This window comes from Sarcophilus harrisii, chromosome 5 (genome assembly GCF_902635505.1).
Source record: "Sarcophilus harrisii chromosome 5, mSarHar1.11, whole genome shotgun sequence".
In the NCBI taxonomy this organism is placed as follows: domain Eukaryota; kingdom Metazoa; phylum Chordata; class Mammalia; order Dasyuromorphia; family Dasyuridae; genus Sarcophilus; species Sarcophilus harrisii.
In genome coordinates this window covers 65,717,210-65,738,987 of record NC_045430.1, presented here as the reverse complement: position 1 = coordinate 65,738,987, position 21,778 = coordinate 65,717,210, and the positions used below count along the sequence as shown (strand labels likewise).

Sequence of the window (21,778 nt, the reverse complement as noted above, 5' to 3'; positions counted from 1 at the left end):
ATATCATTTTACACTCACCAGATTAGCTAAAATGGTAGAAGGGGAAAGTGACAAATATTGAAGAGGATGTGAAAAAATTAGGATACAGATTCATTGTGGTTGAGTTGTGAACTGATTCAGGCATTTTGTTGAGCAATCTGAATTTGTGCCCAAAGAATTATTAAACTACTGATACCCTTTGATCTACTAGGTCTATTTCTAAGGAAAAGAATCTATATGTTCTAAAATGTTTACAGCACTTCACTTTGTGGTGGCAAAAAACTGGAAATTTCAGGGATGGCCATCAATTGGGGGATAACTAAACAAGTAGTGATATGTGATCATGGAATTTTACTATACTATAAGAAAATATGAGCTCAATGATCTTAGAAAAACATGGAAAGACTTTCATGAAATAATGAAGAGTGAAATGAGCAGAACCACAAAGATATGATATACAGCAACAACATTATTTTGACTATTTTAAATACCCTGATTATAAAGGACATATGAAGAAAGATACTATTTTACATCCAGAGAAAGAACTGATAAATAGAAATGTGAATAAAATAATTTTACATACATATATATGTAAATTTTTTCATATATATTTTCTTATTTGTATCTAATGATAATCATCTCTAGGGCAGGACTATAAAGAGGGAAGAAAAAAAAAGAAACTCACATGATAATTTTGTTATATATTTGAAAGGAATAGAATGTTGTGTACAATAGATTTGCAGTTTCATCTACAATCATCTTTTTATTGTACTAAGTTATGGAAATACTTGTTTTATTCAATTAATTTATCCAATTAAATAAATTGTATTTATTCAATAAAAGAACTTTCAGTAAAATAAGAGTGATAAGATCAAAAAAAACTTTTTTGTTTAAAATAGCTCATCTATTCCATTCTCATTGCCAACTCATATCTTATCTGTTTCTTGTCTCTTCCCTTCTCATCCTTCACAAAATCATCAGATTAATCTTACTAAAACTCTATATTCATGTCACCTCCCTTCTCAGGAATTTGTAAGCATTTCCTATTTATGTGAGCTAATTGTGCAACAGACAGAGCATCAGCCCTAGCATTAGGAAGATATGAGTTCAAATTCAGTCTCAGATACTTATTAACTGTATGACCCTGAGCAAGATATTGTACCTTTTTGCTTCAGTTCTGCAACTATGTAACAGGGATAAGAGTGGCACCTACTTCCCAGGGTTGCTATGAGGATCAAGTAAGATAAGATTTATAAAAAGCACTTAGCACAGGACATGATGCATAATAGGCAATATATAAATACTAATTGCCTTTCTGTTGCCTGTACTATAGAGTCCAGACTCCTAAGTATTGCCTTCAAGGACATAAATTTTTTCAACTTTTGTCTTTTAATATTCCCCCACAAATTTCCTTAACTCTTGACAATATGATTCCTTATAACATTTCTTCAGTTTGGAATTCCTAGCTCCTCTAACTTATCAAAAACTCACGAATTTTTCAAAGATATCACAGATATCTCTCTCTTTTTCTGTGACCCCTCAAAGAATTTTCTCCTTCCATAAACTATAGTCCCAGTACTCGGGTACATAAAATCTAGATGGGAAAATAAGATGTATGTTCATGAAAATATAATAACAGAGTACAGTAAATATGTGCTAAATGTACAATATTGACAAGAAGTCATATGATTCATAGATTTGGGACATTTCCCTTAGTATAGTACACCTGTCTATTCTAGTATTCATCAGGACTCTGAGATACTCAAACTTTTTTTTCTTTTTTTTAAAGACAATTGGGGTTAAGTGGAAGAAGATACTTTTAACATCTCTATATCTTATGGTACATTGGAAAGACTTCTAGATTTGAATGCAGAAAATCTGGACTAGAATCCTGGTTCTTTCATTTACTACTTGTGTATAATGCTTCGTTTTCCTCAGATTGTTTCCCTATCTATCAAATGAAACCAACCTAGATAACACATAAGGTTCCATTCATCCTTATATCAATGGTCCCACTATTTTCTAGCCTCTCCCAATGGTGCAACATTGTCTTCTGCCTACCTAGTCAGCCCCAAGGTGTATCAGAGAGTTTTCAAATCCTAGTTGAAAAGTGCTAGTCCCCAATCTAATGCTAAAAACACAGTCAAGAATATGAAATTGGATAAAGTCAATATGTTGGTTAGTTTTACTGAATTTTTTTCTCTTTTTTAATTTTTGCTTTAAGAGATAGTTTAATAGGCAGGGAAGGGATGAGGATTATAGACAGTAGTGAATCTAGATGATCACTGGCCTGATCTAAACTAAAAATATTGATATAAAAATTTGAAAACAGCATATACAATAAATAGCAGTGTTTATCCATCTATAATAAGGGGATTGAACTAGATTGTATCTAAGGTCTTTTCTAACTTAAAATTCTACAATCCAGGGCAACTAGGTGGCGCAGTGGGTAGAGCACCTGAAGAGTCAGGAGGACCTGAGTTCAAATGTGACACCAGACACTTATAGCTGTGTGACTCTGTGCAAGTCACTTAACACCAATTGCCTCAGCACAAAAAAAAAAAAAAAAAAAAAATCTATAATATCCTGATTCCATTAAAATAACAAACTTCTAAGCACAAAGTCTGGAGCATTACATTCTCTCCTCTCATAGAGGATCCCTTGAGTGGGGTCAATGTTTAGAGAAGCTGTTTGCTAATGAATAGAGTTAGGCATCCTTTCTCAGAATCTTCCACTTCCACCTCAACGTACCCAGTAAAATTACTTAAAGGTTAGGTTTGTCCCATGTCTAGTTAGCATCCTTAAAAGGGAAGAGTTAAAAGACATTCAGTGAACAATGTAAGTCAGATACTATTTCCTAAAATCAAAACAAATGCTATACGAAGAATGGTCTTACCAACTCACATCGACAGAAAGACTTTTAAAAGATTCAATAATTCAATAACATAACTACTGTTATAAGTAGTGCTCATTAACAGGCATTTAAACCTGCTATACAGGTTTGTGTACTTCCTACTGTTAAACTCTGCTAAAAGGTTGAAACTTAAAACACTGGAATGTGAAATATTTAGTGTATAATTGTCCTTTGTTCTTGAAGAAGACCAAAATAACATCTCTATGTTAAGAGTCAAGTTACAATATATCCAATCAGAAGGCTTTGCCCCAAGTTGGGCACAAATAGTCCCTAAGAACATTTGGGGTGGATTCTCTAACTTTGGCCATCCTGCATTTTTTTTTTGAGCTACTTCAATTCTTTGCTTATAGAGCAGCTCTGATGAGGGAATGTCATGCTGGGCAGTCCTGTACAAACGTCTCCCATGCCATGCCATCAATTCCAAGGTTCTTAAGAACAACCTTGAGATTATCTTTGTATCACTTTATATCACTACCATATGAACCCTTATCCTGTGTGAATTTTTCCTATAATAGTTATTTTAGGCAAACATATATTTGGCATTCAAACAACATGGTCAGCTCATCAGAGTAATGCTCTCTATAGTAAAGTTTGAATGCTTCACAGTTAGTTTGAGAAAAGACCACAAAGTCTGGTATCTTCATCTTGTATCTGATCTTCAGAAAACTCCTAAGGCAGTTCAAATAGAAACAATTCAATTTCCTGACATGGCACTTATATGCTGTCCTTCACAGGCATACAACAGTTTCATAAGGTTGTTAAACAGGTATTCTTAAGAAGGTATTCACCTTCTGTGCTACCCAAACAATTCCAGGTTCCATGTCTTTTGAAAAGCTAGATTGGAGCTTGATTTCAGTCTCAAGCCAGTGATCATCATGATGTAAAATTTCCCTTGCTGACAATTTGCTCTGGCCAATGGATCAAAATCTCCGAACTCTTTTTTAAAAAAGCTTTTTATTTTCAAAACATAAGCATAGATAATGTTCAACATTCATCCTTGCAAAACCTTGTTTTCCAATTTTTTTTCTCCCTCCCTTCCTTCCATGCCCTCCCCTAGATGGCAAGTAATCCAATATATGTTAGACATGTGCAATTCCTCTATACATGATTTCACAAATATCATGCTGCACAAGAAAAATCAAATCAAAAAAAGAAAAAGAAAACAAAATGCAAACCCAACAAAAAAAGTGAAAATACTATGTGGTGATCCACCCTCAGTCTCCACAGTCCTCTCTCTAGATGCAGATGGCTCTCTATCACAAGACCATTGAAACTGGCCAGAATTACCTCACTGTTGAAGGTCACATCCAACAGAAATGATCATAGAAGACTATAGTCTTCTTGTTGCTCTATATGATGTTGTCTTGGTTCTACTCATTTCACTTAGCACCTATTCATGTAAGTCTCTCCAGGGTATCTGAAATTATCCTGCTGATTATTTCTTATAAAACAATAATATTCCATAACATTCATATAGATAATCTATTTAACCAATCTCCAACTGATGGGCATCCATTCAGTTTCCAAATTCTTGCCACTACAAAAAGGGCTGCTACAAATATTTTTGCACATGTGAGTCCTTTTTCCTTTTTTTAATGCTCTCTTTGGGATATAGGTACAGCAGACACACTGCTGGGTCAAAGGGTATGCACAATTTGATAGTCTTTTGGGCATAGTTCCATATTGCTCTCCAGAATGGTTGGAGCAGTTCACAATTCCACCAACAATGTATTAGTATCCCAGTTTTTCCACAGTCTCTTCAACATTCATCATTATCTTTTCCTGTCATTTTAGCCAATCTGAATCTCCAAACTCTTAAAATCAAGAAATTGCCTTTAAGATTGGACAAGTCTATATCAGGATCATTGTTTGGACACATCATCAGTCAAAGAAATCAGTAAATATTTATAAAGCTCTTTCTATGTGTGAAATCTTTTGCTAAGCCCTGGGGATAAAAAAAGACAAAAATAGAATCCTTATTCTTAAGAGTTCATATTCTTAGGAGGATGCTACATTCAAACAATTATATGTACAAGATATATGCACAATAATAAATCTAAAGGGAAGGGACTATCTAATGTTAGATAGATAGGAACTGGGGAAACTTTCTGATGGGAAAAAAAATTTGAGCTGATGCTTAAGGGAGACAGGAAAGCCAGGAGGCAGAGGAGGAGAAGAAGGAGACAGATATGTGTGTGTGTGTGTGTGTGTGTGTGTGTGTGTGTGTGTGTGTGTAAGAGAGAGAGAGAGAGAGAGAGAGAGAGAGAGAGAGAGAGAGAGAAAGAGAGACAGAGACAGAGACAGAGACAGAGACAGAGAGAGACAGAGACAGAGAGACAGAGAGACAGAGACAGAGACAGAGAGAAAGAGAGAGAGAGATCAAAACAGAACCAATTTTTGCAGCTGCTGCTACAAATTTACTTTTATTTTCCCCTAGGGAAAAAGAAAGAAAAGAACAAAAAAAGAGGAAGAAACCAAGTAGAAATTACTTATTTCAGTGAAAGACAACAAACATAAATAACACCATCTATAAAAATGAAGGGAAATAGTAGCATGAATAGCTTCAAGTCATTTTTATTTATTTGTATCATATTTATATTTAGGAATTTTTACTCGCTAATAGAATTAGTAAAATTCACACTTGTCAAACATTTTGGATGATACAGTGGAAAGATGTGAAGTCAAAAGACTTGTGTTTTAATCCCATTTCTGATGCTTAATAATTGCGTGTCTATGGGCAAGTCATTTCATTCCTTTGGGCCCCAAATTTCCATATAAAATGAGGAGGCCTGAGTGACAAGGTTTCTTTAAAATGATCTTTTAAATATTTAAAATGACGTTCTTTGCCTCTCTCTATAGTACAACCACATCTACCAACTGCTTCTTTAGCCACAAAGTATATCAAAAGGTTTCCAAACCCCAATTTAAGAAATGGTAAATGCAAGTCTATATTATCATATATGGTCAATATGTTGTTTAGTTTTGTTGAACTTTTTTTCTAATCTTTTTTTTTTACAAGGAAGGACTTGCTATGTAAGACAGAGTTAAGGAATATATTTGAAAATGAATTTGATGTTGAAACAGAAAGTATTCAAAAAAAGGCAAGAAATATTAGTTGTATAAGCCAATGATTTTATCTTCCCTCTTCGGTGTGAAGGACCCCAAATGTGGAACCAAATAAAATTCCTCTTATCACCCCTATAGTTTCCTCTTCCCAGCACCATTACTATTGCTAAAATTGAAGAAAAAATCCACGTCTGAAAAAATTACCACAAACTATGGTGTCATCAAACCACTTCCTACACACTTGTGGCCTAGTAAGAAAGAGCGCCAAGCATGATTTCCTGGCAGAATGCTACTAATAATTAAAGAGAGTGACTGCCACTAGTCAGAAGGATTGGATACCTCAGAAAGATGGTTTATTAATTGATGGGTCTTCTTCTTACAGACCTATTTGGTCTTCCCCAAACAGGTATTTAACCTACTCTCTTGGACTGGAAGCAATGAGGAGATGAGAGGCAACCCCTAACAAATGTGCTGAGAAAAAGGAACTTTCATTTTTCATCCGTTCCAGGTGGGCAAACATAGGGGCCAGAGAGATGGCGTGGAACTCTCTTCTGATATGGGGAATATTCACTTCACTCATAGCAGCAGATAATGTAAGAGGTAAGGGAACATGGCATATTTTTAAAACCTCTGTCTGTTTTATAATTTCATCCCACCATGAAACCTCTTTCCTCTTTTAACAGTAAATAATGACTTGTTTTTAACTATAACAATGACAGGTTCAGAGTAAGTAGTTATAATGCTGATTCCATTAAAGTTTCACTTTGTTCCTCACTGATCTATCTATAAATAAGTGTGTTGAATTTTTGGGTTTTCCTGTTCAAATTTGTAAACTTTTTGGAAGAAAACAGTCCATTGTTGGGATGATACTGGTCAATATCTCAAGACATTCTCTTTTTTATCAATGCCATTAGGTGTCTGTTTTATGTTCCTGTCTATACTATCAAATATTCAGAAAAGGTAAAAGATCTTACTGATTTTGGGTCTGATATTTCTAAGATGTTATTTTGATAGTCAAAATAGAGGTCTGATTTAAATGTCTCAATTTTGTTTAGAGAATTGCTGCCAGGAAAATTTTGTCTCCACGATGTATCTAGGCCAATAGAATTTATATTTGCTGACAGATTTGAAATATGTTTTATAATAGGAATGAATAGAGAATAAAGAGAATAGAGAATAAGAATGAAAAGAAAAAATAAAGTACCATTCTTTTTCTCCTTTATATTTCTTTCCCAACTCTTTCTAGCTAAGGATGTTTTATAATACTCTCTTTCCTTCAAAAAAAAAAAGACTAAATAAGGGATCCTATAAAAATTCATTATAATTAACATTATTTTTTAAAAAAGAAAAAGTGTTATAATCATTTGGGTGCCAAAACAATAAACTATAAAGTCAAGCATGCCCATATTTAGTGTTTCATGAGAATGGGAGAGGAGTATTGGAAAAAAAGAAAAAAGGGAGTCAAATGGTTAAGTGGATTGTCTACCAGATAATCTCTCTTGGGCTATATTCTGGTCAAGTGGGTAATTTGAAACAATCATAAGAATAACTTGCACATGACAAAATGAATTAAAATTGAGATAATTTTTGGAAGAAAGTTGTGATGGAGGATGGAACCTATATTTTGCCTATATTGCTAAGTAGGAGATAAGATTAAGTAATATGATCCCAAATTGCAAATTATTCCAGAGAAACCAATGTCAGATAAATTCAGATCTTTACTAGCCATTAATAACATTCAGTGAAAGATCTAAAAATGATTCCAGGTGTTAGTGGAGTAGAGAGGAAGCTATATTTACAACAAGTTGCATTTTGACTCTGTGATCAATGTACTGGGAAAAAATAACTAACAAATTGAATGTCTTGTCTCAAACTTTCTCTTTCAAAGTAAACTACATGTTGAAGGCTTTAAATACATGTTATTTTGATTGTCCATTGGACAGTATGACAACCTAAATCAAACAGACTATCAACAGACAATTTCTTTCTGATTTATAACATCATTTTTTTCAGTCTGTAATTTCCCAAAGCTGTTGTGCAAAATTGTGTCAAGTGGGGAATCAGTCAACATGGGTGGTTTCATAATCTCTATATTACTAGTTCTTGGGATATGGTTAAAAAAGATGTTCTACCATTGTTACCACAGCATATTTTTAGAGGCATCTTTCTCAGAATTGTGGAAATACTGAGAGGTCACCAGTCTCTTGAGTATTTGTCTTTATTCTAGGAATTCTCTAATCAAATATTGATTTCTAGACTTAAGAAAAAAGGGTGAAAACCCTTGGAGATGACATTTTTGGATAATTATTCCTTCTTATAAAATGTGCTGCCCACACTGGAATTTCCCATTTGTATTTTTGTCATGAAGACAAAGTATAACTTACTGTTTGCATTAACAATTTCTCATTCCCTCCAGACTTCAAAGGATATTGCCAACACTTTCTTGTTCATCTCTTATAATGACACTGAGAAGTAGGTATAAAGGATAGAGATAAGGACTGGTCCAGTTATTTCACTAAGATCACTTGTCAAAATATTCCTGACTGAGGGCTTGAATTAAGGTCTTCATGTCTCTGAGTCCAGCTTTGTTCCATCTTTACAAAATATAATATCATTAAATAAGTTTAACTCCAATAAGTTTATCAATAAATGTGACAGGTCATGGAACATAAATGCATTTTAAGAAAACTTTAATGGAAATGAATTGCAGGAGAGTATACTAATCAGATGGATTAATCAGATGGTTTTCTTGAACTTAGTTCTAACACATACATATCACAAAGCTAAGAATCATCAGGGAGAAAATGTTTAGCTTTAACATACAACTTACATATGCTTTTCCCCTTTCCTAGAAAAAAATTTATTTGTTGAATGTCAATCACAGACATACTTTAAACATAGTCTGAGCCCTTTAAAAAATTCTGAAGGGATTAATTTTCATACAAAAGTTTCACAAGAACATCCAGCCAATTAAATTCTATATGCACTGGAGTTAAAATAGATACCTCCTCCTTTAACATGGCATGATTCTAAAGAGATTTTACTTGTATGAGCCTTCCCTTTACATACTGGGAAATTAAGGAAACAGAAAGGAAAATTGAAGTGATTTATAACTCAAATGAAAAGTGAAGCCCATACTTATACCTTCACTCCAAATAAACCTTGTTTGCCCCCTCACACTCTATAGTTAGAAGTGATTAAGTGGCACAGAGGCTAAAACACTGGGCTTAGAGTCAGGAAGACATGAGTTCAAATATGGCCTCAGTTATTACTAGATATATGACCTTGAGCAAGTCACTTAACTTGTACTCTTCAGTTTCCCCAACTATAAAGTGAGGATAATAATAGCATTGACCTCACAGAGCTGTTATGAAAATCAAATGAAATATTATTTGTAATAAGGAGATGTTTTCAAATCAGATATACTTCTGAATAAAGGTTCCTAATATGAGAATATGCAACACAAAAATCTAAACTCAGACATCATTGAACTATCTAAATCTTATTTATACTTTAGTACATTTTTATGTGTTATATCATGCTCTTGAGTCATGGCAAAACCACAATTCATGGTTTTTCCCCCTTTCTTTTCTTGAGGGAATATTTACACTGGCATGGTACTCGTAAACTACCCCCAACTATGTCTCTTCCAGGCTATATCTATTGTGAGAAAATCACTGCCCTAAAAGAAAATTTCATCTTTAAGAGAGAATGTCTCCTAGGATAACATGCTCCCAGTCTTTGGGAATGTGACAACAAAGAAAAATGTATAACAATTGATTAAGGCTGTTGTAAAAGTCATTCATTTGTGAAAGAAATTGTATTAATGACTCTAAGAATTGTCTTCTTGTAATCTGGTTCTCACTTCTTCCTTTCTCTTCCCTATCCAAGATTTGCTAAAAAGTGAGTTTTGGTAATGATTTAGGGCAGTAAGAGAAACACAGGAAAACTAGAGTAATGAATTCCTATCTTCTTTCATTTTTTTCTGAACTTCTGGATGCAGCAACAGCTTAAAGAAAAGATAAATTCTCTGTCTTGACTTCAAGTTTTCCTGATTAGAAAAACTTACTTTGGACTTTGAAAGAAAGAAGAAAAGAAAGAAGGAAGGAAGGAAGGAGGAAGAAAGGAAGGAAAGGAAGGAAGAAGGAAGAACGAAAGAGAAGAAGGGAGGGAGAGAAGAAAGAGAAAGAAAAAGAACGAAAGAAAGAGAAGAAGGGAGAGAGAGAAGAAAGAGAAAGAAAGAAGGAAAAAAGATATGAGAGAGAGAGAAAGAAAGAAAGAAAGAGAGAGAGAAAGAAAGAGGAAGAAAGAAAGAAAGAAAGAAAGAAAGAAAGAAAGAAAGAAAGAAAGAAAGAAAGAAAGAAAGAAAGAAAGAAAAGAAGGAAGGAAGGAAAGAAGGAAGGAAGGAAGGAGGAAGAAAGGAAGGAAAGGAAGGAAGAAGGAAGAACAAAAGAAAGAAGAAGGGAGGGAGAGAAGAAAGAGAAAGAAAGAAGGAAAAAAAGATATGAGAGAGAAAGAAAGAAAAGAAAAAAAAAGAAAGAGAGGAAAGAAAGAATCTGACAGTACCACCATGTTTTGTGAACTACTTGTTCACATATTATTTAATTACTTTCCCCCCTAGTGTCTTCCTTCAAAACATTATTCCAGACTGCTTTGGCTTCCATTTTCTATTGCCCAAATATCAATCAACTTAGCAGCCACTTGATATATTTTATATAACACAGTAACATAGTAAACAGAGCTAAGATAATGAACAGAAGTCCAAGGTAAAAGGGGGAACTACTATGGAAGTACACTAATTAAGCTCCATCTTCTCAACCCCCCCCCCCAAAAAAAGTGAAGGAAAAACTATGGAATGTGAAGAAATTAATGACATCTACTTTATTCTCATCTCTCCTATCGCCACCATCCAGAGCAATAGAAGGAAAATTTGTGCTCTAAAGAGAGCAAGGATCGTCTCATTCAACCTCTTCGCTAGACTCAATGCTCACATTTTTTCACTAGTTTTTGTCATCTGGGGATCCAATGGTACAAGACTCCTTTCAGCATCTCTGAACTCTGGGGACATCAGAAAAGTACAAATCTAATACGAAATGCTTGAATCTACAAAAATCTAAAGGGCCTCAAAATAGATGTGACTCAACTTTCCATCCTTAAATTGGGGCATCTTCCTTTTTCTATCTCAAATTCTTTGAGAACCATTACAAGGAGCCTTCAGTTCATGACTCTGTCATTCCCTTTATATTCAGTTTTTCTTATTTTGAAACAAATACAGTAATTCTATTTGTGGAGGGGAGGAGAATAGTCTCTGAGTATCTCATGATCTTTCTGTTATTCTAAAATACATGCACACGATGTTAGTAAATAATTTGTTAAGCTATATTAGCAGCCAACCCTATGTATAGACAAAATATATGGTGTATGTTGTAACATTTATTTAAATAGTTAAAGTTTATATTTAAAAGAGATTTTAAAATCTCTTCATCTAAAATTATCTTCCCCACTAATAATATGCCAAATCTGCCAGCAATTTCTGGGGACTGTGAATTTCAACTAAAATAATCTATTTTACTTTGAAAAGAAGGAATAGTAGGTGATTAACAAATTAGCAAACACAATTTTTGATTAACCTAGAAAAACATTTCAAAAATATGTAGAAAATATGGCCCCTATAGAAATGGGCTGTAGAAGAGGTAAACCTTGATAGGGAGAATTAAGTAGGAAAAAAAATTTTTATTACCTCTTCTTCTCTTCCAATGAGACTCTTCGGTGGGGAACCCTGGACAGTCTGAGAATATCAAAAAAACACTGAGAGCCTTGATAACAAAGCACTGAAAATAGAGATGAAGGAGTAAGAGATGGATAAAGACTAATTTTGTCTTAGGACAAACTGTCCTAAAACTGTCAGGCAGAGAGCAATATTAATATTTCTGAGCTGAGCCAGTATTAGCAGTTTGATTTGTCCTGGATGATGGAATATAGATCAGATTTGATTATATCAAACTCAAGAAACTTTTTCATCCTCTTTCAGTGAGCTTCAATGTGATTGTATCAAACGTTGCTTGAAATAGGTAGGTCATTATCTGGAGGCTGGAAATCATGGTAATGTCATAAGAAAAAAATATTATATATTATGAATATAATGGGACAGGAGCTTTCAGAAACTAAGATACAACTTCTAACTTATCATCTCTATAAGTACTTAAAAAAGTCATTGTTGGTTATCTCAGTTGATTAAAGCACTGTGCTGATGAGGTCGAGAGGTTTAATCTATAATTATATTATTTGCCTCCTATCTATGATCATCTGTACACTACTATTCAATAAGGGAGACTGGAGAAGACAATATGGATGAATTTATTAATTCAAAAATTATTTCTTAAACATGTTTATTATGCTAAGTACATTTACTATTGGAAAAACAACTCAAAGCACACATACTGGTGCTGGCTCAGTAATTAAAAAATACATTTTAATAGTGATGACTATAATCATACTAGTGACATACCACTTTCATGTTCACCTCCAATACCTGAAGGGAGTTAGAATATAATCTGAAGAAGAAATCTTCATATGCACCAGATAAATGAAGCAACAGTTCCATTTCTTTGATATGATTTTGACAGCCTAGAGCTCATATGTATCACTAAGAGTAATGATCTTTATGGAGATAGGGCTAATTTTTTCATCTTTAGCATCTAGTCCAGGGCCTGGAATGTAGTAGGTAATAATACAGGTTCGTTGATTGATTGATTGTGATATTTATGTAGAGGATGAAATAGATACCTATGAAGAGGTGAGTTATTAGAAGCCAGGAATCCAATTGTGAAGTTGCTACAATAGTTCAATCAAGTGGTGAATAGGACCAAAATAGAATAGTAACTCTGTTATTGAAAAGGAGAAAGATACAATTAATATTGCAAAAAAATAGAATGGAAAGATTGCAAAAATCATATATATGGAGTAAGGGAGAAGGAAAATATTTTGAACCTGAATGACAGGAAATGTGATCTCTCAACAGTAGTATAAGAATTTGGAGGAGAGAGAGATTGCACCAAATAGGGCAAAGATGATGAATTTGATTTTGGAAAGATTGAATTTAATATATCTTTTTCCAGCTGTAAATATCCCCCAGGCATCTGGCGTTGACAATAAATATGTAGCCATAATTATTAGAATCATTTATATGGAGATGGTGGCCGATAAGAGGCATTGCTCTAAAGAACAATGAAAATGGGATGGACAAAATAGGACAGAATGGATTGAACTTTTTCCCCTCCAAAAAAAAAAAAAAAAATATTGAGAACTCTCTGAGTAAGAGAAATATAGTTAAATATTGCCAGAGGAAATGTTTAGAAAAGTCAAGCTTGTAAGTTAAGTAATAATAGAATCAAGTTGTAGCCAGTTAATTGCTAATAAGTAACTAATAAGTTGAGAGAAACAAGAAATTGATTAAAGTTTAATAAAGGAATGTTTTCATAAAGAAACAAGTACAAATGAACAAAATAGTCATATTATATCACTGTTCTTGATTATCAAAATTACCCTCCACAAGTACCACTGTTCATGTGGTCTGATGTCAACTAATTATTCTAATTGAATGATGGAAATACCCTCTTGCCAATTTTGATTCTCTATAGCCTGCTTCTGTCACCTCTCTCTCTCTCTCTCTCTCTCTCTCTCTCTCTCTCTCTCTCTCTCTCTCACCTCAAACAGTTTTACGTTCCTTCTTTGCATATAACCCGGTTTCAAAGAAAGCACCACAACCTAATCAAGTGTGCCCTGAATAACCCACAAAACAGAGGAAATTCTGAGCCTCTCAGAATTAGACTAAGCCTACTACATTCAGGAATTGCCATTTCTACCCACGGAATCACCCACTATTTTCTGAACCAGACCAAAATAGATTTCTATTCAGAAGCTTTGCAACATCTTCTCCTCTTGGTAATTCAAGGAATCACTCTACATAATTTTAGAGGAGTTGTGTGAGATCTCTAAGCAGTAGCTTTATGACTAAAAATGTGGAAGTTTTTCATTATCATTATGTGTCATTCAGGTTGAGAAGAGGCTTATACCTAATTTTCTGTAGTATGGTCTATTGGGGGACTACAGCAGTGCCTAAAGACCATCTACTAAGGCATCTACTAAATTTGTGATCTGCAAGTGCATGAAAAATCACCAACTTTTCAAAAACAACTGGAACAAACTAAAATTGGCCTGATATTAGTGATGCTAGGGAGACAAAGAGCTGGCTCCTCCTAAATAAAACTATTGAATACCTAAACAGCATCAGTTGCTTCTTGGGTGTACTTGGACCTTGTTGAGAATCTCACAGACCATTCCCCCATTTCAGTTACCACCCAATAACTAATGCATGTTCATATTGAAATAAAATAACTCTGAATATTTACGTATAAATAGTTCTCTTTTTTTCCCCTTTTAATAAGATCATAGAATTTGAGAACCAGGAGAGATCTTTAGGAATCTCATTGCCTAAGCATTTCATTTTTACAGATTAGGAAATGAAGTCCGAAAAAGAAAAGTGCTTTGTCCAAAGTCACAGAAGTTGCCTTTTTAGATCATAAATCCTCTTACTCCATAATTCATGTCTTTTCTACTGCAACACACAGAGAATACTGTTTTATAATTCCAATTATAATTCAGTTCAACAAATGCTTTATTCTGGGAAAAGCCCTATGCTACGCATTAAAGAAAATATAAAAATAAACTTGACCCAGTTCCTGCCTTCAAGGCTTTTACAATATTATAACGAAGAGAAGATACATAAATAAATAATTACCATTCAAAAGCTAATATGGGAAGTGCTTAAAAGAAGTATAAAGTGGATATCTGGGTCCCCCCGCCCCCCAAAAAAGATATTTTTTAACTAGTGGATTTCAGAAAGATTGGAAAAAATAGGTAATAAATATTTCAATATAAAGAGATGATCAGAAAGAAGATATTCCAAGTATAGAGAATAAAAGTTAGAACCTGCTCAAAAGAAAAATGTCCACTCAGACTCCACTTACTAGAAATTTGATTTAGAGAATGCAAGACCAATTTTTTTCTTTCTTGAAAAGTACAAATATTCATAAGTTATACAAAGCTATAGGATTAGCTATTAGAAATGAAAATGCTTAAAATCCTTAAAAGGTCAAACTGTAACTTCTTCCAAACACCAATTAACATTGTATGAACACCATTCATATTCAAGCAATTGCCATGATAATTATGAATGTTCAGGTGTCAAATAGATCTTATGGGAGTTTGAATAAATGAGTTATAAAAAAGCAAAAAAAAAAAAATGCGTTTCCTAAAAAAAAGAAGTCTTTTCATATTGGTTTCCCTTTGTCTCAATTAAAATTTTTAATTGTGCTTTCTTCAAGAAAGGTGGGGAGAAGGAAAATTTCTTATATGAAAAAACATTTATTAGGTTTATGTCCATTTTCCACTATTTTATTTTGTTATTAGTTATTAATATATTATTAGAATTCGCTTAGGGCTCCAAGACTTAAACTATTGAACTTCTTCCAAACATAGTATTCTGTAAATTTCCCCATCTCTAGAGGATGATCTCCCAGGTGCCTCACTTTACAGGCTTTTGTGTGAATTCATCCATAAGGTTGAGTGCTTAACCTTAATACCTTAAATAAGTGAAAGTTAATTTCAATCTATTCATCTCAGCTTTAGACTAAGTGTGAAAAGTCTTTGAAAGCCATTCAATGAGAGGAGAAGGTGCCAGACAGGAAGTCTGTTTCAAATGGCCAAGAGATTTTTTTTCAGGCCCTCTGGATCCTCCAATGAAAGTTAACTTGAATCAGAGTTCCAGAAAGCAAATATTGTCCAACCCTACAGTTCCTTCTTCTTGCCTTTTGGTCAGAATATGACCTTGTCTACTCCAAAATCCAGATGATTTTTACTTCCTACCTTCTCATTGGAGTGCTAGAATTATCCTATCCTTACCCCCCATCCCAGGACATGAGAGAGCCAGTCGCAATAATTGCATCAGAAGCCAAAGACAAACTAGTATAGTTTCAGCATGAGTAATCAAAGATTATTTGTCCTTGTCACGTTTGTCCCTTTGTCACCTGTGCTTAACTTGAGCCCACATTCTCCTGGATTCTGTATATCATTGTAGGAAAGCTTGTTGTAGACTTGGAGGGGGTTTAGATGACTTCTAATTAATAATTACTAATTATTAACAAATACCTCTTTATAAAAGCTAACCTATGTTCAAAAAATAATCTTAAGGGAAGGAGCATAGTGATTTGTAGCCTCCTTGAGGACAGAAACTGTCTTTTGTCTCCTTTTATATTCTCACCATTTAGAACAATGCCTGGCATAAAGCAGGCATTTAATAAATGCTTTCTGATTGATTGATTGAGTCAGTGTATTCCACTCCTCAACTGTACTCTTAGGACCCAGAGGTTTCTGCCTTCCTAAACATCCCAATATTCACTAAAACCAAGATTATCATATTCAGAGAAACTGGGCTTTCACATCTTTTCTGCCCAAAGGTAATATTTTTATGTTGTTTCTACCTCTGAATAAAAACAGAACTGTGCCTTTAAACCATACTTTATGAGTAATGTGGTATGTTCTCAGCTGTTTTGATACCACATGCCAATTTCAGAGTCAAGATCTATTCTTTCTCTTAATAGAAAAAGAGAGAGAGAGAGAGAGAGAGAGAGAGAGAGAGAGAGAGAGAGAGAGAGAGAGAGAGAGAGAGATCCTGTTAGCAGCCACTGGCTAGAACACAGAGACCACATATGTGTTAGAATTTAGCTCTTGATCTTCATTTATTTTTACTTTTCACTTTTGGCTTTCACTGCTCTCTTTTGCCCAAACCAGACCCATTAGTTTCACTTTCCCTCTCCTGTCATTTTGCACTTTGTTGGGGCTAAATTTTTTGTTCAAGTGTGTACATGTAACCTCCTCAGCATAGGGGACTATTCTTTTCTGGTTATCTTTTTTTTCTTCACACTTCCTCAAAGGAAAATGGTATGATATGCCTTTTTGGAAGTCAACATTTATTTTCAGGGCCTCCTAGATAAACTTCTGATCTCTTCTGATACATCCTATAACCCAGATATTTAAATTACAAAGAAGTCACTGATCTGTATTAGTAGAGATTTGTAAACCAGATTGCTTGTCTGTAACTCTAATTGTTCAGCAGATGAAAGAAAGAAAGAAAGAAAGAAAGAAAGAAAGAAAGAAAGAAAGAAAGAAAGAAAGAAAGAAAGATAAACTTCTGATCTCTTCTGATACATCCTATAACCCAGATATTTAAATTACAAAGAAGTCACTGATCTGTATTAGTAGAGATTTGTAAACCAGATTGCTTGTCTGTAACTCTAATTGTTCAGCAGATGAAAGAAAGAAAGAAAGAAAGAAAGAAAGAAAGAAAGAAAGAAAGAAAGAAAGAAAGAAAGAAAGAAAGAAAGAAAGGAAGGAAGGAAGGAAGGAAGGAAGGAAGGAAGGAAGGAAGGAAGGAAAGAAGGAAGGAAGCAAGGGGGAAACAAAGTTTAAAAGGAAGGATGATGTCCCCTCTGATTTCCCCTCCATCTCTAAATGTATTATCCTATTGTTAACAGAATTTTACTGCACTAATTTCTAAACCATGAATAGCTAGAGCTATACAAAGCAGGACTAGAGACAGAGTTTGGTTTTTTTTGTTTTTTGTTGTGTTTTTGTTTTTTTTTTTTTTTTTTTTTTTTTTTGTAGATCAAACATTTTAATTAATCAATTCTGGATTGAGGAATGTGGTTTGCAACCAAAAGTTCTCCTGGGAAAAAGACTTTCCCTGCTGCAGTAAAAGTAGAGATTTTTTTCACAGAAATTATAAGTGGGAAGAAAGGGGAATTATGATACCATCTTTTTCAAGTCCTGGATGAATTCCCATGAGAATCCCCTGAGTGCAGCATAATATGGGTGTTCTTGGGTCCTACGAGAACAGTTCTTCAGTGATTATTTCAAAACGGATAGGTTGTTACTCGGTGGGAGATCAGATCAGAGTTCTATAATAGAAGCAGGTTCTACAATCTTTGATCCACTTCACTTACCATAAATGAAAGAATGTTATGAAGAATTGATTGATCATTTCGAACTGTATTGTAAGACTCTGACTCCCAACAGAATCTGCTGGGGAAATAGTAGCTCTGAAAAATCTAAATTATTATTATATTCTTTACACATATAATATCAATTAAAATGAAGGCCATAATTACCTTCACACTATAAATGTTCATAATCTCCAAACTACATGGAATTAAAAGTTTTCAAAACATAGAGACCTAGTAGAAAAAAATGAAACTCATGTGAGAGGCAGATGACAAAAGGCATGTGTAATTCCTTTCATCCTATCCAAAGTATCTGCTATTGGAGCTGTTCCAAAGATATTCAGTAGGGCCAGTAGAAATGAACTTATATCCCAATATTTCTGTTCAATTACCATCATCAACAACAATAGCCAAAAAAAAAAAAAGGCCATATATGATTAACTATAAAAGAATAATAGCAAGATAATGAGTTGCCTTCTGATAATCTCCTATCTGAACTTCATAAAAAGAAAAGATGAAAACAAGATAATAAATGCCTACCTTGAATTTTAGAATTTTTTAAGTCTTTTCACACTCATTTCATTTAATTCTCATAATAAATTGTGAGATTTACTCACAATTGTGAATATACTAAATCACTATTTTCTCCACATGAAGAAAGTAAGAGGGAGAGACATTAATGTCTTTTACACAAAGCTACACATTAAATTAATGAAAGAGTGACCAGAAGAGAGGTGTCCTGATTTTGAATTTAGTTCTTTTTCCATTACAGCTTTGTGATATGAACTCCAGAATGCAGGTAGACTAGATTCTGGTAGACATAAAAATGCCATAGGTATAGAGGACAGAGAGATTGCTACTTCCCATGGTCATATAGTAAGCCAGGAACATGATGTTCTGGTTCCATAGGAATTGAATATGACTCTCTTAACTTCAAATCCAGACACTTCTGATGTCAGGAATGACATAATCCCTGCTCATGATTAGCTCTACCATTTTTGTTCAGTTTATCCCACTCTTCACGACCCCATTTGGGTGTGTGTGTGTGTGTGTGTGTGTGTTTTGGGGGGGGGAGCAAAGACTCGAAAGGTTTGCCATTTCCTTCTCATTTTACAGATAAGGGAACTGAGGCAAACAGGGTTAAGTGACTTGCCAAGACTTACACAGCTAGTGTCTGATTGTTTCTGATTCTAAGCGCATTGCTTTAACCACTGAACCGTCTAGTTGCTAAAGCTTTAGTGGGAAAAGACAGACAAAGAGGTAATTTTGTAAGATCTGCCTGACACTACACGTAGGATCTTGGGCAAATCACTTTCTCTTCATAGCCTCTTAAGGAGGAATTTCTAGATGTAAGAACCTTGACGAAATGCTCCAAGAAACATTGAAGGAGAGATTACTTTCAGCGGGAGAGGGAGGAATCAGGAGAAGCTCTGAACAAGGCAATTTTATAGTCTCGCACAATTTTCACTACTCTAGACATGACAAAAAAAAATTGTCACTTTTCCTAGTGCCATTAACCTGGGTGGGTATTTGAGATAAAGCGACAGAGAGAAAGCGGAGGGGAATCACTTGAAGCTGTGCTAGGAGGCAGAGCCTCTGGAACAAACGCTGCCTTCCTCTCTCGAAAGCAGCCTCTGGTAAGACAGGTTAAGGTCCTCTGGGTGCCGGCCCAGAAATGTTTCAGGATGGGGAGAAGGACGAGGGACCTTCTCTATTAGAGGGAGAGGGTGGAGAAGCTGCTTTCTCCTTACCTCTCCCCAATCCTCCCTGGAGCGAAAGCAAAAGCAGAAGTGACTCCACTGTCCCCCACCCCCGACCTCCGCCCACCAGCAAGCCTCGCTCAGTCTCTTTTCTGTCTTTGCCGGGTCTCTCCGGTCCCCTCCTTTTCCCTTCCCTCTAGCCAGGGGAAGCCGGAGCCCGGGAGCCCGCTGCCGCTTCGCAGGGGAAGCGGAGCTGCTGCCAACCCGGAGAGCGCGGGCTCGAGTGGCCTAAGGGGGCGCTCTGGCGCTCGGACGCCGTGGACCCAGGAGGGGTGGGGAGAGCGGAGGCGGGAAGCTCAACTTATGGCCGAGCAGCCGGGTTCTGCGCTGTCGGGTCATCGCCCTGCCCCTGCTGTGGCTCCAGCTCCTCCCGCTGCTGCCCCTCTGCGCTTTGCGAGGTAAGCAGAGCAGGGTTTAAGCCGTCAGGGGAAAGCGTAGAGGGAGGCTTCCTGGAGAGAGAGGTCGCTCCATCCCTAGAAATGACGGGTCTGCGCCGGGCTGACCCTGAAAGGAGACGGGGAGCGCGGGGGAGGAATTCCTAGAAGCTGCGAGGGGCGCCCAACCTTCCCCGACTCCGGGTCCCCAACGCGTGCGAGGCCGACTTCCGAGGAGAAAAGAGTCCGCAGCGCCTCTGGTCCACGACTCCGGCTGCCCGCGAGCGCCGGGCCGGAGTTAACCCCGGACTCTAGAGACGCGCAGACGCTAGAAAGTGGGGAGCTGTCCTAAGCCAGAGAAGCAAGCACCGGGGTCCGGGCCAGCTCTGTGCCCAGCTTTAGGCGCAGGTAAAAGGAAAACAACGCCCGGGGAGTAGCTCCTGAAGTCCAAACCAACTTCTTGGCTTCTTGGCTGAGCTCCCGGGAGTTTCATCCATTCGATTTCCAGTTTCAGATCCTCCTCATCTTCTTTTGACAGGGAGTCGCAGTTCTCGGTCAGGTGTTTTTAATTGTTGAATTAACTACCAAGGGTTAATGTACTGAAAGCTCACTCTTAATGAGCAAAAATGTGAGTTTCAGATTTAACTAAGTTATGGTTTGAGGAAAAGTTAGAAGGAAGACACCAGCATCGGAGGATTTAGAAAATGAAAAACCTCTGCTTATTGGGAAAGTATTAGGATCTGATTCCAGGAGAGTAGAGACCTCCATACTGGATACCGAGGAAGGAGATATAGTCTAGTGCAATCAATAGTATTTATTAAGAACTTATTATATACCAAGCACCACAGCTGGAAGAATACTTGTTGGGGAGATAGAATAACTGGATTCTAGTATGACTTTGAGCCACTTGGAAGTTTCTTCTTTTCTGAATACGTCTCAGGGACTTAGAGAAACACTGCAGTTCAGATTCCTGTAGTTGCTTAAATCAGGAGGAAGCCTACGGAACTGGTAGATTAAGCTCCCCGACTGCAGGTAAGAAAGAGGGAAGAGAATTGTAGAGGATGAACTGGAACCAATCATCAGAGTAAAGATTCCGGGTTTAGATGAGAGAGATGACTGTGTTAGGAACTTCTTGACAAAATTTATTGGCGGAAGCAACCAGTGTGGTGATCGTTGCAAGATGATGAGCTCAGAGAGGCCTCTGTAAGTATTTAGCAATTCAAGATTGGTCTCTTTTCTTAAGAAAACAACTGTAGAGAGGATAGGGGAGAGATGGAGGGTAGGAGCATAGCCAGAATAGCCAGATATGACTAACCTTTTCGTGAGCTGCAAAAGATTTAATTTTCCATCCTGCCTTCCTGGGTGCCTTCTCTTATCACTTCATTTGAATCATATCTGATCTTTATAATTTTGCCATATTCACTTTTAATATTTATAAGAAGTCTTTCTTTACATGTGTATTGTTGTCGTATATGTTTTCTCAGCTCTGCTTATTTTAAACTCTATTTCCATTAATGAAGATCTTTCTGTGTATCTGTGTATTTAGCACATTCATCATTTTTACATGATGTGGTTTAATCAATTAGGGTTTTCTTGGCAAAGATACTAGAATGGTTTGCCATTACC

The 21,778-nt window shown here is 35.8% G+C and overlaps 1 protein-coding gene across 3 annotated transcripts in view; it reads left to right on the top strand.

Moving 5' to 3' along the window:
- The first annotated feature begins 6,257 nt into the window (after window positions 1-6,257).
- Window positions 6,258-21,778, top strand: part of IL2RA (interleukin 2 receptor subunit alpha) — a 40,778-nt gene continuing 25,257 nt past the window's right edge. The window contains exons 1-2 of one of the 3 annotated variants that reach the window (XM_031939994.1): window positions 6,258-6,365; window positions 6,468-6,559. In XM_031939994.1, coding sequence (XP_031795854.1) covers window positions 6,493-6,559 — 67 coding nt within the window. In that variant the 5' untranslated portion in view covers window positions 6,258-6,365; window positions 6,468-6,492. Of the gene's footprint in view, window positions 6,366-6,467; window positions 6,560-20,101; window positions 21,356-21,778 lie in introns of those variants that run through there. The other 2 variants (XM_031939996.1, XM_031939995.1) reach the window with 2 other exon arrangements.